The 14,774-nt window shown below is 45.1% G+C and overlaps 1 protein-coding gene across 2 annotated transcripts in view; it reads left to right on the top strand.

Annotated features, from left to right (window-relative positions):
* Nucleotides 1–989: 989 nt before the first annotated feature.
* The window catches only part of SEPTIN11 (septin 11), a 106,667-nt gene continuing 92,882 nt past the window's right edge, over nucleotides 990–14,774 (top strand). For both annotated transcript variants that reach the window (XM_063135292.1, XM_063135291.1), the window contains exon 1: nucleotides 990–1,152. In XM_063135292.1, the coding sequence (XP_062991362.1) occupies nucleotides 1,126–1,152 (27 nt within the window). In that variant the 5' untranslated portion in view covers nucleotides 990–1,125. The remainder of the gene's footprint in view (nucleotides 1,153–14,774) is intronic.

A 14,774-nucleotide genomic window follows, 5' to 3' on the forward strand; every position in this document is an offset into this window, starting at 1 on the left:
CTTCAGTACTGCAATAGTGTAGATCCTGCAGTGCACTGCAATACTGCTATAAAGCAGCAGTGTGGCTCCTGCCTTTTATATACCGCTTTCATAGTGGAATATCCTGCTAGGTGTAGTTGAACTCCTGGAGGAGAAGCCCCGCAAAGGCTATAAAGGGAGCATCCATGTTCAGGGTCAGCACGGCCTCCCCCCAACCCCGAATACCCGCTGTGGGAGGGCTGTTGCAGTGGGGGCTCTTGTCAGCGGATCTCTGCTGGGGTGCGGGCCTTTAGCAAGGCCTTTAGCCATACCTACCCTTGACGCCGGTCCTGGATGCCGCAGCAAGAACTGTTCGTGTGAAGGAGGAACGCGTTTCGACAAGCTCCCTGTCCAAAGCGACACCAGAGAGAGGGCGAGAGAGGGAGCAAGGCCGCCTCTGCCAGCCCCGTTCGGCGAGAGCTCTTCCCCTCGGCGGCCTGCGCTGTCATCCCCATGCCCATCTCCAGCCGTTTTGTTTTGGTATTATTATATTTTTGCGCGCACTCGGCTAACTTCGCATAAGCCGGGGCATTCCACCTAGGCCACCCCACCCCGCGAGGACGAGCGAGCCGAGCCAAGCCGCCTGACCCCCACCCCCACCCCCACCCCCACGCGCAGCCCGGACTCGGGCATGAGCCATCCACGGAGTGGGGGGGGCGCCGCGCATCGCCCTCGAGCCCCGCCAGCCGAGGACGGAAGAAAGCGCCCGGCGCGCGCTCGCCTTCGGGCCCCGGGGCGCCAGGCGCCCACCCCGGGCGAGGTAGCGCCGCACGCCTGGCGAGGGGCTTGTGGGCTCCGGGCCCCACCAGCCAGCCAGCCAGCCAGCCAGCCATCCAAGCCCCCGCGCCGCCTCCCACCTCGCCGCCGCGCCACCTCTCCCCGCCCCTCGCCAGCGAATGGTCGCTTCCAGCCGGGTGGCCATGTTGCCGCTTATAATCGCGAGCGCAGGCGAAACCAGAGGCGGCTTTTCAGGCGAGAGGGGAGGACACCCAGAAGGAGTGGCTGCAGCGGCAGTCGCGTCGGGCGAGGGGGAAGGACGGGCAGAAGGCAGCCAGGCGAGGCCGCGTGAAGAGCTCCGTCGCCCTCGCAGGCTCCACCAGAAGCAGCATGGCCGTGGCGGTGGGAAGACCTTCGGTGAGTCTGCAATGCTCTCCCTCCGGGGGCTGTGGCGGTGGCGTGAGGGGGAGACCGTCGGGGCGGCCTTTCTCTCCCCTTCTTTCCCCCCCGTTGTTTGCCATTGCGGGACGCGGAGCTTTTCGGGCGTGCGGGCGTGCAGCTCCTGCGTGTCTGCGGTCCTGTCTGGGCTGAGATAACGGAGATGGGGATGCGCGCGAGCTTGCCCAAAGCTTCCGGGAGGCGGCGAGGAAAACGGCGGCAGCTTGTTGCTTCGCCTTGATTGAGAGAGAGAGAGAGAGAGCGCGAGAGCGCGGGAGAGAGCAGACGAAGCCCGCTCAGGTTCGGTGTTTGGAGCCTCAGGCGTTTCTCCCACCCCTCTTTCTCCCTCCATTCATTGCAAAGGGGGAGTCCCGCAAGGCTGGGCGCGCGTGGGATGGACGGACGGATGGATGGGAGGCCGGCTGGCTGTGGGGTTTGCCTCGGAGGCAGGTTCAGACGTTACGTTCCCGGGGGGACCTTGCCCTCATCCCCGGGCTTCTTTTCTCCCCAGGCCGAGTCACAAACAGACAGACAAAACCGGGAAAGGTTTTGAAAGTGGCCCATTCTGGCCCTGAGCATTTACCCCCGTTTCTCTAAAAATAGGGTATGCCGGAAGGAGGGGGGAAGTGGAGGCGGGCGAAGAGGTGCCCTCCGTGGTTACTCTCGGAAGGTGTGATTTGAAAAAGAAATGAGAGGTGTTTCTCTGGCTGCAGATTGTGAGTGGGTGGGGGGGGGGGAAGCAAACTTTCCCTCCTGGGTTGAGACACATGTTTGTGTTGCGGGGAAAATCTGTGGATCATAACCTGATGAAAGGTCGTCTCCCCACCATTCGCGTCCTGTGGTTTTGTTAATATACTTGAGCGGCTTCTTGATAGTTACAAATTAATCATCCCCCCCCCCCCGCTTTACAACCATATGCACACCTAGTCTTTGGATAAGGCTTATGCTCTAATAAATTTGTTATTCTTTAAAGAGGCACAAGGCTCTTCTGTTGTTTTGATGTGACACAGGAGGTGGTTTTATTTCTTTGTTTTTAGAATGGAAGCCTTGAACCTTTCCATACCAGAAAGATACCCCCCCTTAACCCCCCATAAAGGAACATGCTACCCTTTCTTTCTACCTTTTCTTCTCCTGTCTCTTTGGAGCTGGGCCGGGAAAGAGAACTCAGCCCTAGACAACAGTGAAAGCAACAATCCAGCTGTGAAGCAGAGCATTTTTGGTTCAAAACTTATCTCTGCCACGCTGGGGGCCTTCGACAACCCCCCCTCTGCCATTGTACCCCTGCCCCATCTACAATGTAGGGGGGGGGCAACAATACTGACCTGCCTTATAGGATTGTTATAAGAGTGTGAAACACTTTGAATACTCAAACAATGGAGCATACTTGCTTAATAAGAAGAATTAGACCAGGGTGGGGCTTCCCCATGTGGATCCTGACCCAGAAGTTGAAGAATACGTAGAAGAGAACAAAATCTTGCCCCTGGCCTTACATTTCTGGATTGATTTGTCCTCTCTGGTATTTATACAAGGAAGTGAAAAATCACTGGGGACTTAACACAGTTGAAATTGCAGGCTAAAAACTGCTGCTAAAACTGATGAGAAACAGGCCATATGTCTGTGTTGATTCCCATGTTTTGCTTTATAGGGAAATAATATTTCAGCCAACATTTTCAAGAATTTTTTTTTGGGGGGGGGAATGCTTTAGGTGCTTAGGACTGTGTCTATAGGGTTCTGGTGGCCCCTTTAGCATATTTCAAACAGGGGCAATCTGTTGCGTATAGTAGGAAGTCTGTCTTCCAGGACTGCATTCTTGGGTGGTTTCTCAAACATCCTCTGTTTAAGCAGCACTGATGGTAACGGAGTACCGGATGGAGATGCCTTAACCTAGCCCTCTCCTTCTCTGCCTCCTCCTCCCAGCCTTCCAAATTTCATGCAACAGTTGGGCAAAGAGTTATAATATTCTCTGGGGATCAGAGGCAGGGTTGTGTAGAAAAGCAGTACAGGCAGCTAGGAAAAGGACTGTAAAAACCTAAGTTAGTTTAATGTAAATGATAACTCCTTAAACATCTCTCTCTGGCTCCCTAAAGAATAAAGGCATTCTCTGGTGACTCAGTTAATTTGGCTTCTTAAGATTCTTAATGGCTTCTCAAGAGCAGTTTCCCACGTGCTGAAACATCCAGCTGCTGTACTTCCACTGTACAAACTGCTTTGCTAAGGCGAGAAAGCAACAAAAGTTCAGAATTCCAAGATCTGGATGAGAAGCCGCGTTTATTGTTGCAGCAAAGCTAACAAAGGCCATAGCTAGACCTAAGGTTTATCCCTGGATCGTCCAGGGGTCAAACCTGTTCATCTAGGTGACACACAGGGGATCCAGTGCTCAGGCAGGGGCGAACCCTGGATGATCCCAGGATAAACCTTAGGTCTAGCTGTGGCCAAAGAGTCCTGTAGCACCTTAAAGACCAATTAATGCTTCTTATGGCAAAAGCCTATTTCAGCAGATGCATGAAGTTGGCAGAGAAGGTGTTGGTGGTTGTAGACATGTATTTAGGGTTAGAGGAGAAATTCTTACACAAATGGAGGCTAAAAGAGTAAGGGACATATACTTTCAATGTGTGTCACTTGAGGATTTTAATTGTTACAAGTGGGGAGAGTGCCCTGGAGAAATGCTGAAATGAAATTAGATATCTGAAGGAGGCTTTTATTATATTTTGTAGTCTTTTGGAACTTTTTGAATAAATCTGTAATGTTTGAGAGAGTGTGGTGTTGGTTTTGCAGACTTGCCAGACGGCTTCACATAAAGCGATCTTTACCGAAAGAGAGAGAGAGAGACAGAGATCCTTTTTATTATGTCTATAATGTACAGAGATGTTGGTGAAAGTAAATGCCGACCATATGAAGAAACTCATATACATCACCAGAAGGCGGAAGGGGGTGTGGGGAAGAGGGGCTTGATTGACTTTTTCCTGTTCATTTTTAAAAAGTGCATGCCAGTAAAACAGATGTTGCAAATGACTTCAGTGTGGCTACTTTCAGTACGTGAAAAATAGTGTCTGCATTCAAGATGTGACCTGGATCTCTCGTCTAGTTTCTGTTACCGTCTTATAAGACAATTTGTGGTTCTGATAGATGCACTAATGCACTATATTTTTTTCGCAGCCATCCTCACTGCCCCAGAAAAAGCTGTGCTGAGGATATAAATGCAGAAGGGTGAAAGATACATGCATAAGTTAAATGAACAAAAATACCACTACTACTCCCATTGCTTTCCCTCTACAATGGGTACCAGTTATTAGGAATTAAACAAAGGGCTGCTTACTGTACAAACCATCATTTGGATTCTGAACTACTCTCAGTGCAAACCATGGTTTGGCATGATATCTGAATTGTACCTAAGGCAATCAGGGTGATTTGAAAAGTTTCACTACTTTGTGATATTGCAGAAGGGCTGCAGCTCAGAGGCACAGCCATTGCTTGCAGAAAGACCCAGGTTTATTCCCTAACATCTCCAGCTAAAGGTGGTAAAAAATCTTGCCTTTTGGCCCCCAGAGACTTGCTGCTTGCTAAAGGAAATAGTTGGAGAAATGGACTAGCTCAGATAAAGGCACTCTTTAGTTTTGTTCATTTGCTATTAAATATTTCCTTGACAAAGGGCAGTATATCACTGAGACTTTTGGGAACAGTGGTTGTCTTGGTGCAGTGCATTTTCTCTGCACATCTTAAGTGTGTGTGTGTGTGCGTGTGTGCGCGCGTGCGCATGCAATACACACACACATATAGAGTAGCAAGGAAATTGTTTCTGAACATGTACAGGATATCATCTATCACCAACTCATCACTGCCAATTACCACATCTCTAGAATTAGGGACCATCCATAAAGTCTGTTTCATGTTTAAGGGTGCCATGTTTAGACAGAAAAAAAGTCCTACAACTCCTGGCATTCCTCAGCCAGCCATGTTTGCTGGGGAATGCTGGGAGTTGTAGGACTTTTTATCAGTCTAAACATGCATTGGATTGCACCCTAAAATCTGCCCTCTTTTGCCCCATTGTTAAACAATACCAAATCCTTCCTTCCTTGCAACTTTCCTATTCCTCCCATGTGTTGACATATTTTTTTAATGGTTCTATAGAGTAGACAGTGTGAGTTTTGGGCACAGAAGCCAATTTTTTTTCCATTCTCCATCATAGCTGTTGGCAGGAGCAAACTGTGGCCTTGTAGCCCATGGAGGTCACTGTATACTTTCATGTCTTTTGTCTAACTTTGGCCGTTTCTACATCTGCCTTTTTTCTAGGGATCATCCCAGGATCATCCCTGTGCATGCAAATGACACACAGGGGATCCCGGGAGCAGGCAGGGACGATCCCTCCATTTTCCTGGGATAATCCTTAGGTGTAGAAAAGGGCCACTGTCTTACTGTACCTTTACAGGAATCTGGCTATTGTATTGCTAGTCTGATGAGCAGTTTAATTAGGTTAACCGTTAACAAACTGCTAGGTACAGGAGAGTAGAGAGTCCTCTTTTGCCTTTTATGTAGGTTGTGAGGAGGGGGTATGAACCCAATCCAGGAGCAATCAAACAACAGTCAGTTCAGCTTGATTAACAGAACTAAGATGACATTCTTGAGTCATAGAATTAGTCAGCTGAGATGGCTCTGGCAAGATGACAGTGCACTCATTATGAAAGCACACATATAAAGTAACGAGCATAAATGTTATCAAGGAAACCACTCATTTGCTCTAGTTACTTTTACGAGTAACATTATCTGAAGTATAACACTTTCTACATTTGTAACAGAACGATTACTATTTGGTAATTGTTCTGCAGTGAGTGTTCAGGCTATGGATTCTAGAAGACAAAAGCTTTGTTATTTTTATTGAAGTTTTAGTCTTCAGCCTTTTCAACCAGGGATCCACCATTCATTTCCAACCTGCCGCAGGAAATCCACTTCATATTTTTACCATATTGTCCTTCTTTCTCCCCCCTCCCTCTGCCTGCCTTTTACTTTTCTTTCTTTCCTCCTAATCCCCCCTTCTTAAAAAACAGCGATGGCTATGGTCAAGGCCGGCATCAAGAGTAGGCATAGTTAGGCACCTGCTAAGGCCCCACACCATGGTAGGGCCCCACTGACAAGAGCCTCCTGGAGTTGCTCCTCCTCTTCACCATTGCAGCCTCCTTGTTCGCTCTCACTCTGGCCCAGAGAAGGGTGGCAGCATCAATGAAGGAGGAGCAGTAGATGTCACGGCCTACTTGCTCACTGTTTTTCTACCTGTCAACAAGCAATTGGTAGCAATGATGAGAAAAAGGAGGAGGAAAAACAGTAGCTGGTGACAATAGTAGTGAGAAGGTAGACTCACTAACGGAGGGGCCCCATTGAGGATGTCTCACCCAAGAGCCCTCAGAAACATGGAGCCAGCATTGGCCATGGTGACTTTGTGTGCGTTAACTTTGGTCATGGGGCACTCCATAAACCACCACTTGAAGGCCAACATCTCTAGACGCTGTAAGCTGGGTAATGCTGCTAGCTAGTTAAGGTTCCTAAAAATTCTTACTATGTGTGAAGGAGGAACACCTGTTTGAGACTGAGGCCTTAGCTAGACCTAAAGTTTATCCCAGGATTGTCCTGGGGTCAAACCTGTTCATCTAACTGCCACACAGGGCATCCAGCGCTCAGGCAGGGCTGAACCCGGGATGATCCTGGGATAAACCTTAGGTCTAGCTACAGCCACTGGCTTTCTGTAGACCCCATTTCTAACTGGGATATGGATTTCTACTAGCATGCCCTGCAGTGTATTTTGCCTGATCCCAAGGGTTCTTCAGTTTCAAACATTACTGATCTTGAGTGCCTCTTCTTTCAGTAATTATATAATCACGTTGCTTGAGAATATGAGCCCTGAGCTCTAGTAACATGATGAGAATATGAGTGCCACAGGTTTGGAAGACTTACTTTCCAGAAGCCAAGTAAGCAGCTTCTCCACATTTATCACATTTCAAATCTCATGATTGTAATAATTTGGAATTTACAATATTTGGGATCACCGCAGTACTGTTGCTTGTTAAGGATGGATTGATAATACTGGAATTGTCCGATGCCAGTGATTCCTTTTTGTGTTATGTGCGTGCGTGCGCATTACATGCAAACTGCTAATCATGTAAAAATAGGCTATGCAAATTAGTTCTTTGAGCAGTGGGGTGCTTTGCAGCAATTGTTAGCACCGAGTATAACAACATAAGTGGAGCTATGCTTCATGAGGCTGAGGGCCCATCGAATCCAGCATTTTGTAGCTGATATTGGTCATCCAGATGCCTCGGAGAAGCGTAAAAGTAACAGTCCTCCTCTACTGTATGTCCTCAGCATCTGGCACTCAGAATTGTACTTCTTCTGGTCATGTTCCATTTTAGCTATCTGTCTAAACATGCGCAGGATTGTGCCCTAAACCTTTAAAAAGGTATTTAATTAGTGGCCAGCTACATCTTGTGGTGGCAAGTTCCACAACTTAATAAATAAATAAATAAATAAATAAATAAATAAAATGTTTGTGTGAAAATGTGACTTGCTTTTGTCCATTCTCCTTATTTATTTTTAATACTTTCATACTGCTTAATATACTAAAATCCCTAAGGGGTTCACGGTAAAGGATACTATGAAGCAATAGAAAACAAGATAAAAATAATAAATAATTAAAAATAAAAATTACAACATCATAATAAAACAAGATCAACTTCATGGGATGATCCTGAGTTTTGATATTATAAAAGAAGGGAGATTTCCACCACCACCACCCTAACCACTCTTCCCACACCATTTATATCATGTCCTGGTCACCTTTCTTCTTTCACTTAACTGAGCAATAACAATTTATCCTTTATTCATAGGGAAGGTACTCCAATGTCCTGATCATTTTATTCCTTCTCTAGTGCTATGCTATCCTTTTCAGGGCTGGGGCGACCAGATTGTATATCATATTCCAGAATTGGTTACAAAATATATATATTTTAAAAATAGGGTGATCATATGAAAAGGAGGACAGGGCTCCTGTATCTTTAACAGTTGTATTGAAAAGGGAATTTCAGCAGGTGTCATTTGTATATATGAAGAACCTGTTGAAATTTCCTCTTCATCACCACAGTTAAAGCTGCAGGTGCCCTGCCCTCTTTTAAATCTGGTCACTCTAGTATAGCTCCTGCACTTTAACTGTGGCGAAGAAGAGGGAATTTCACCAGGTTCTCCAGATATACAAATGACAACTGCTGAAATTCCCTTTTCAATACAACTATTAAAGATACAGGAGCACTGTCCTCCTTTTCACATAGTCACCCTAAGAACAATGGTGTCTTCTGCTATCAAGCAACATCTGTTTGTGCAGAAAGGAACTACCAGACCAAATTTGGGAATACGATACATGTTTTTCTTGATTGCAGAAAGACTCTTGCTTTATAGCAGCAATATACAATTGGCTTCTTGCAACATCTAGACAACTACTCTTTTACCGTGTGTATCTGGTTTCTAGCAAGCCTGTGACTTTGCAGAAGTTCTTTCAGTTGCTAACCCCAGAGAAGCTGTGTGAGAGTCAGGGAGCGTGGGAAGTTCTCAGACATCTTCCTTAGCATAAGCCGGGGGGAGATGCCAGATTTTGAGAGTGAATTAGACCCTTTAAATGCTGACAATTATTCTGCAGCATTGCTCTTTACAAGCCAACACATTTTGATTTTAACAATAATCCCCCCACCATATACATTTACTTCTGCAGAGCAAGACTTTCCTAACCCGCTGCTTGCTGTTGAAGCAATCTGATGTGCGTGTATGTGTGGCTTTGCCTTTAGTTCCTTCGCTGGAATTTATTTTTCTTCTCTTTACAAACTGTAGATTCAGGGTGTCTACAAAGAGTCTTTTTCTGAAGGGGGCACAGATCACATCATGTGAGATTTGGTGGGAACATGGAAGCTGACACCTTCTCTTGTGAATTGGTAGATAACTTGGCAGCGTTCAGTTTTTTAGAAGAATGCGTTTGCAGTTGGTCGCATTTGCTCTTTGGTCATTCCAGGAGCTGCACCCATTGGGCCTCTAGGCCTCTGAATAGCAGAAGGTTTCCAAAGGCTTTCATACAGAGTATGTTTGAATTGTTTTTTCGGATGGGGGGGGGGAGTTTACATTTTATTTGTTAGCCTTTGACTAACAAGGCTAAGCTCCACTCAACACTTGTACTGAACTCTTAGAATCTTGGTTTTTCAAATTCTTCTCCACACTCCTTAAGCGTAACATACTTTTATTTAAAACAGCAACAACCAAAAGCTGTCATTTTGTTAAGTTCAGCCCACTTTATTCCATGCACTGCACAGCCTGATCACGGCAGGGCCCTTTTCACATCATTCTGCCCATTGTGGTTTCAGCTGTAATGTAGGTACAACACTGTTTTAGAAAAGAAAATGAATGTAACAGCAGGACAGTATCAGGAGTCTGCTAGGAAGTCCTTATTTGTGATTACCAGCGGACGTCACCCTCCCTTCAGTCCCATGGTATACTGTATGCAGAGGAGGGGTGTTTGTCTGCCCTCATGTAATACTTCTACAGACTTCAAATTCCCTGCTTCTGTCTCCTGCAAAAACCATGTGTGCAGCAAACTTTGTAGGGTAGAGAGAAGAAAGGTGTCTGTCTCTGTATTCACATTGGCCCAGTTCACACATAATACTAAGCCGTGATGTGGTTTCTTGAAATCTAACTTGTTGCTGCGTTTTCCTGCAAACAAATAATGGTTTGTTAACCACCTGTATGAAGTTTGGCTTGTTTAAACCATGGCTTGTTGTGATGTCTGAACACAGAACCAAGGCTTATCCTTGGCTTGATTGCACTGCTGTCTGCCTTGAAACAGATGTGCCCAGCAAGAACAGCCTGAAAATGAAACCACTCTGAATGTTGACAAAGTGGGTGGATGAGAAAGAATCCAGAAATAGGGAAAACCCTCTGTGGTTTGATTGCTATTTTGCGAGACAATTCATGGCTAAAGCAACAAGCATGGTTAACCTAAACACAATTTACCGTTATGCGTGAACACAGCTAGTGCTTTCCTCAAGTTCTCTGCAAAGTGTGAGAACTTGGGGGAGGACAGAGAGGGGGGTCTTTGTACAGGGCATGTGAGGTGAAGTACTGTTCATAGCTGCAAGGGGTATTTGCTCCCAGCAAGGGGATTTATAGAACCAAGATGGAGCACTTGAGAACTTTCAACCAATGTCTGATCTGTAAACCCTGACTGATTGCTGCACAGATTATGTTGTGAAGATTGAAAGTTCTATGGATTCACTACTAGAAAAGGGGTGGAGTGGGGTAAAAGCCCAAAGGTTATTCTTGCAGTTTCAGCAGCAGTGTGCAGTATGCTGTCATGCGGTCCTCATTAGCTAGAATTGTAACTGGGAGCCCTTATCTGAAAATCTAAATAACCTCTCTGCCTGTAAAAGGAAGGAATTATCTTCATGTATGTGCCTTGCTGAAGCAAAGTTAGTGTGGGACTGTGAGATATGCATGCAGGATAGGGCTTTTTCTGTTGGGACTGCAATGAACCATGGGTTGTTGTTGTGTTAACCCAGCTGTGTTAGCAAACCATAGTTTGTTAACCATGTACAACCTACAGTTCACAGTTCAATAACACATCATGGGTTCACTTCAAAGGTTGTTCATGGTTAGCAAACCATGGATTGTTAGCATGGCTGGGTTCATGCAACACAACAACCCACAGTTCAGCAACAACCCATACTCAACCCATTCTCTAGCTTGCCGCGTTGTGTGAATCAAGCCATAGGGTGTAAAAAGTAAGGAGAGAGGACTCTCTCAATAATACTGTGAGAGACTCAGTGGAATTGGCCGGAGGTAGATTCAGGGCAGGTTAAAGCAGGACAATGTGATAGAATTCATTGTTGCAAGGTGTGGTGATGACCATGGGCAAAGGACACTTTAGAACAGGGATGGGGAAGCTCCAGCCTGCAGAGCCCCTTGGATTCCACAGAGGCTCCTAGCTCTGCCCCCTGGAGGAATCCCCACTGCCATGTCCGATTTGAGATAACAGCAGGGATGTGGGTGGTAGGAAACTCGATTGGTGCTGGTAAGAGTAGCTGCTTCCATGCCAATAGGTAGTATACCCCTGAATGCCAGTTGCTATGGGAGCTGTTTCCTTTGTGCCTTGTTAGTGGTCTTCCTGAAAGTATTTGGCTGTCCACTGTTGGAAACAGGATGCTAGACTAGATAAGACACCCTGGCCTTATCTTGCAGGGCTCCCTCTTATGTTTATTGTCAGTTTCCTTTTGGGGGGTGGGGTGGGGGAAGAGGAATTGAGAGAATGTTTAGTGTGTTGAGGATCAGCTCCCAGGCCCTGTGACTCCTTTCCACTCCTGCCAGCGACAAGCAGTCCCTTGGAGCAACACAAGGTTTGGCACTGAGAGTAGCAGTGGCTTTGTGCCAGGCAATTGCTTGTGCAGTGGCCGTGTGGGCAGGGAGAGAAGATGTGTCATCTAGTTCCCTTTCCAAGGCTGAGAGGGTAATATATAACAGCCTGTCGAGTAGTCCTTGCTTAGATCTCCACACCTTTTATATGGAAAGAAGTTCCATTGGAATGGATGGGTTCAGAATTGGGGTGTGGTGGGAGATGGGAGAGACCTGTTGGGACTGCAATAAAATGTTGCAGTATGAAGTGCTCCTGTTCAAGTGCCTGCCAGCCATGCCCTTTTCCAACATGCCATTCCATTTTTCCTCCCACCCAGTGTTATGTCACCCATCCACCCCCACTGATCAGGCTTTTTTTGGTCTCCCTAAAGCAGGGGTGCAAAGTATCTTTCAGCCTGAATTCCATTTAAGAGAAAGTTTGGAGGCTGCATTCTGTTGGGGACGGGATGAAAGGAGTGGAGCAAAAAGTCTATAATATTTCCGCTAAATAGACTTCCTGTCAGTAACTAAGTTTTAGGGTTAGGCCTGTCATTGAGTTAGGGCTTTCTTTGGAGCTGTTGTGTACATGGTGTTATTTGATATTATTATTATTATTATTATTATTATTATTATTATTATTATTATTATTATTTTCATATTATATCATTTCATTTCATTTCTATACCTCCCAGTAGCCAAAGCTTCTCTGAGCCATTCATAACAATTCACAAGATGAAATACAACATAAAGATTCAAAACAATTTAAACAGCTCAAAACAATTCTAGTAAAATACTAGACCTGTTCAAACAGTGGCATAAATGCCCCATCATATGCCATTAAATGCCTGGGAGTAGAGGACAGTCCTAACCTGGTGCTGAAAAGATGGCAGTGAGGAGAAGGAGCAGGATGATTACCTTGCAACCGACTAGACATAACAGTTACAGACAAAAAAGAAAAACACGTGTACCTTATTGACATAGCAATACCTAATGACAAAAATGTTGTAGAAAAGGAAGAGGAAAAGAGAGAAAATATATACACCACTGGCCATAGAAGTTAAAGAACTTTAGCAAAGGTCACAATTATTCCATTAGACACATCAGTCACTGGCATCACATCAAAAAACTATTCAGAAAACCTTCAGAAACTGGGCCTACCAAAATACATCCACACCAACATCCAGAAAGCAGTCATACTTAAAACATGCTCAATTGTCAGGACATTCCTGAGTCTGTAAAAGACAGCATGACTTGGCAGAGTCCATCATGTCCGTCTAGAAAAACCACCACAAGCTAGAAAAGAGATGATGATGATGATGACGATGATAATAATAATAATGATGATGATGATGATGATGTCAGTGTATTAGGCCTTTTTTGGGAGCTGTTATGTGTAGGATGTTAACTAGTTTTAATAGTTAAATTTATTTATATCATTTCATTGCATTTTGTGGTTTTTTTAAATTTTGTTGTATGTTACCTTGGGAGGGTTTACCCTAAAAGGCAGCTTATAAATGAATGAATGAATGAATGAATGCCCTTAGGGTTTCCCCCCTAAGAACCTATGCAAACCTTGGCATTTCCCTAAGCCAATTTATACCTGCCTCTAGAGCATGGATGGTGCCATTCTCACTATAAAAGAATCTACACTTGGAGAGTGAATCTGCTGTTAGGACATATGAAACATGCCACTGAATTGGCTGATATGATTGCTTATATGTACAAACCAGTCTTCTTGTTGGCAGCTGTTTTCTACACTCCTGTCTGTTGCTTGCTGCTTGGGCTTTAAACACGATTCTGCTGGAACTGGTGAGTTGCAAAATGTGCCAGAAAACTCAGTTGGGAATAGATCCAAGCCAGTGACCTTTCATGAGAAAAGCTTGGAGGCTAATTTACTATAGTCTTTCAGCCAGGCAAAAGTTGGTTGGTCCAGAAAATTGTAGCACTTGGTGAACTAGATGAGTGTTGTTTTGTTTTAAAAGTTAAGAGTTTGGGCATAGGTTCCATTTATTTTGGGGGCCACCACCATGAATGCAGTATTTTGAGGAGTAAGCACTTGGATCTGTTAGCAGGATATCCTGTCAAGCAGGTTTCTGATTTCTGTTCTGTCGATTTCATTTCCTGGGACTTAGATGTAAGCAAAGCAAACTTATTTAAATATAATAACTAATGTGAAGAACTTTTGCCACAGAAAGTTGTGATGGTCAACAGCTCAGACGGCTTAAAAATTGGTTAGAGAAAATTCGGAGGGGAATTCTATCAGTAGTTGTTAGCTTGCATAGCTAGGGATGGGACCTCTTCAAAACCAGTGGGTACTGGGAACAAAACTGGAGATGGGTATTTCCATTGTACTCTGCTTATGACCTTCTCATGGGCTATTATCAAGTGTTGGATTAGAGACAGAAATTTGTTCTGATCCAATAGGTTAATCCTTTGGTTTGATTTGGCTGCAGAATCTATTTCAGGTTGCATTTTTTCCCCAAACCATTGTTGAGTTGTTGGGGGCAAACATCTACCCCCTGGTAAACTTTTATTTGCAGAATTTACACAGAAGCAGACCTATGACATAGAATCATAGAATCATAGAATAGCAGAGTTGGAAGGGGCCTACAAGGCCATCGAGTCCAACCCCCTGCGCAATGCAGGAATCCACCCTAAAGCATCCCCAACAGATGCTTGTCCAGCTGCCTCTTGAAGGCCTCTAGTGTGGGAGAGCCCACAACCTCCCTAGGTAACTGATTCCATTGTCGCACTGCTCTACCAGTCAGGAAGTTTTTCCTGATGTCCAGCCGGAATCTGGCTTCCTTTAACTTGAGCCCATTATTCTGTGTCCTGCACTCTGGGAGGATCGAGAAGAGATCCTGGCCCTCCTCTGTGTGACAACCTTTTAAGTATTTGAAGAGTGCTATCATGTCTCCCCTCCATCTTCTCTTCTCCAGGCTAAACATGCCCAGTTCTTTCAGTCTCTCTTCATAGGGCTTTGTTTCCAGACAGGATCGGACATAAGTTCCCTTCTTTTGACATCACACATGGTTTTGTTTGGGGAAGCTTTGAGATATATGATAATAAAATGTCAGAATCGTAATTTGTGTTAGTTTTTAGTATTGGGCAAAGTTAAAATGTTTCTCTCAAGAGTTGGAAAGTTAAGGTTTAAAACCATTGGATGGGAGGTGATTGCCAGAGGGATAACAGAG

Source organism: Elgaria multicarinata, chromosome 10 (genome assembly GCF_023053635.1).
Source record: "Elgaria multicarinata webbii isolate HBS135686 ecotype San Diego chromosome 10, rElgMul1.1.pri, whole genome shotgun sequence".
Classification (NCBI taxonomy): domain Eukaryota; kingdom Metazoa; phylum Chordata; class Lepidosauria; order Squamata; family Anguidae; genus Elgaria; species Elgaria multicarinata.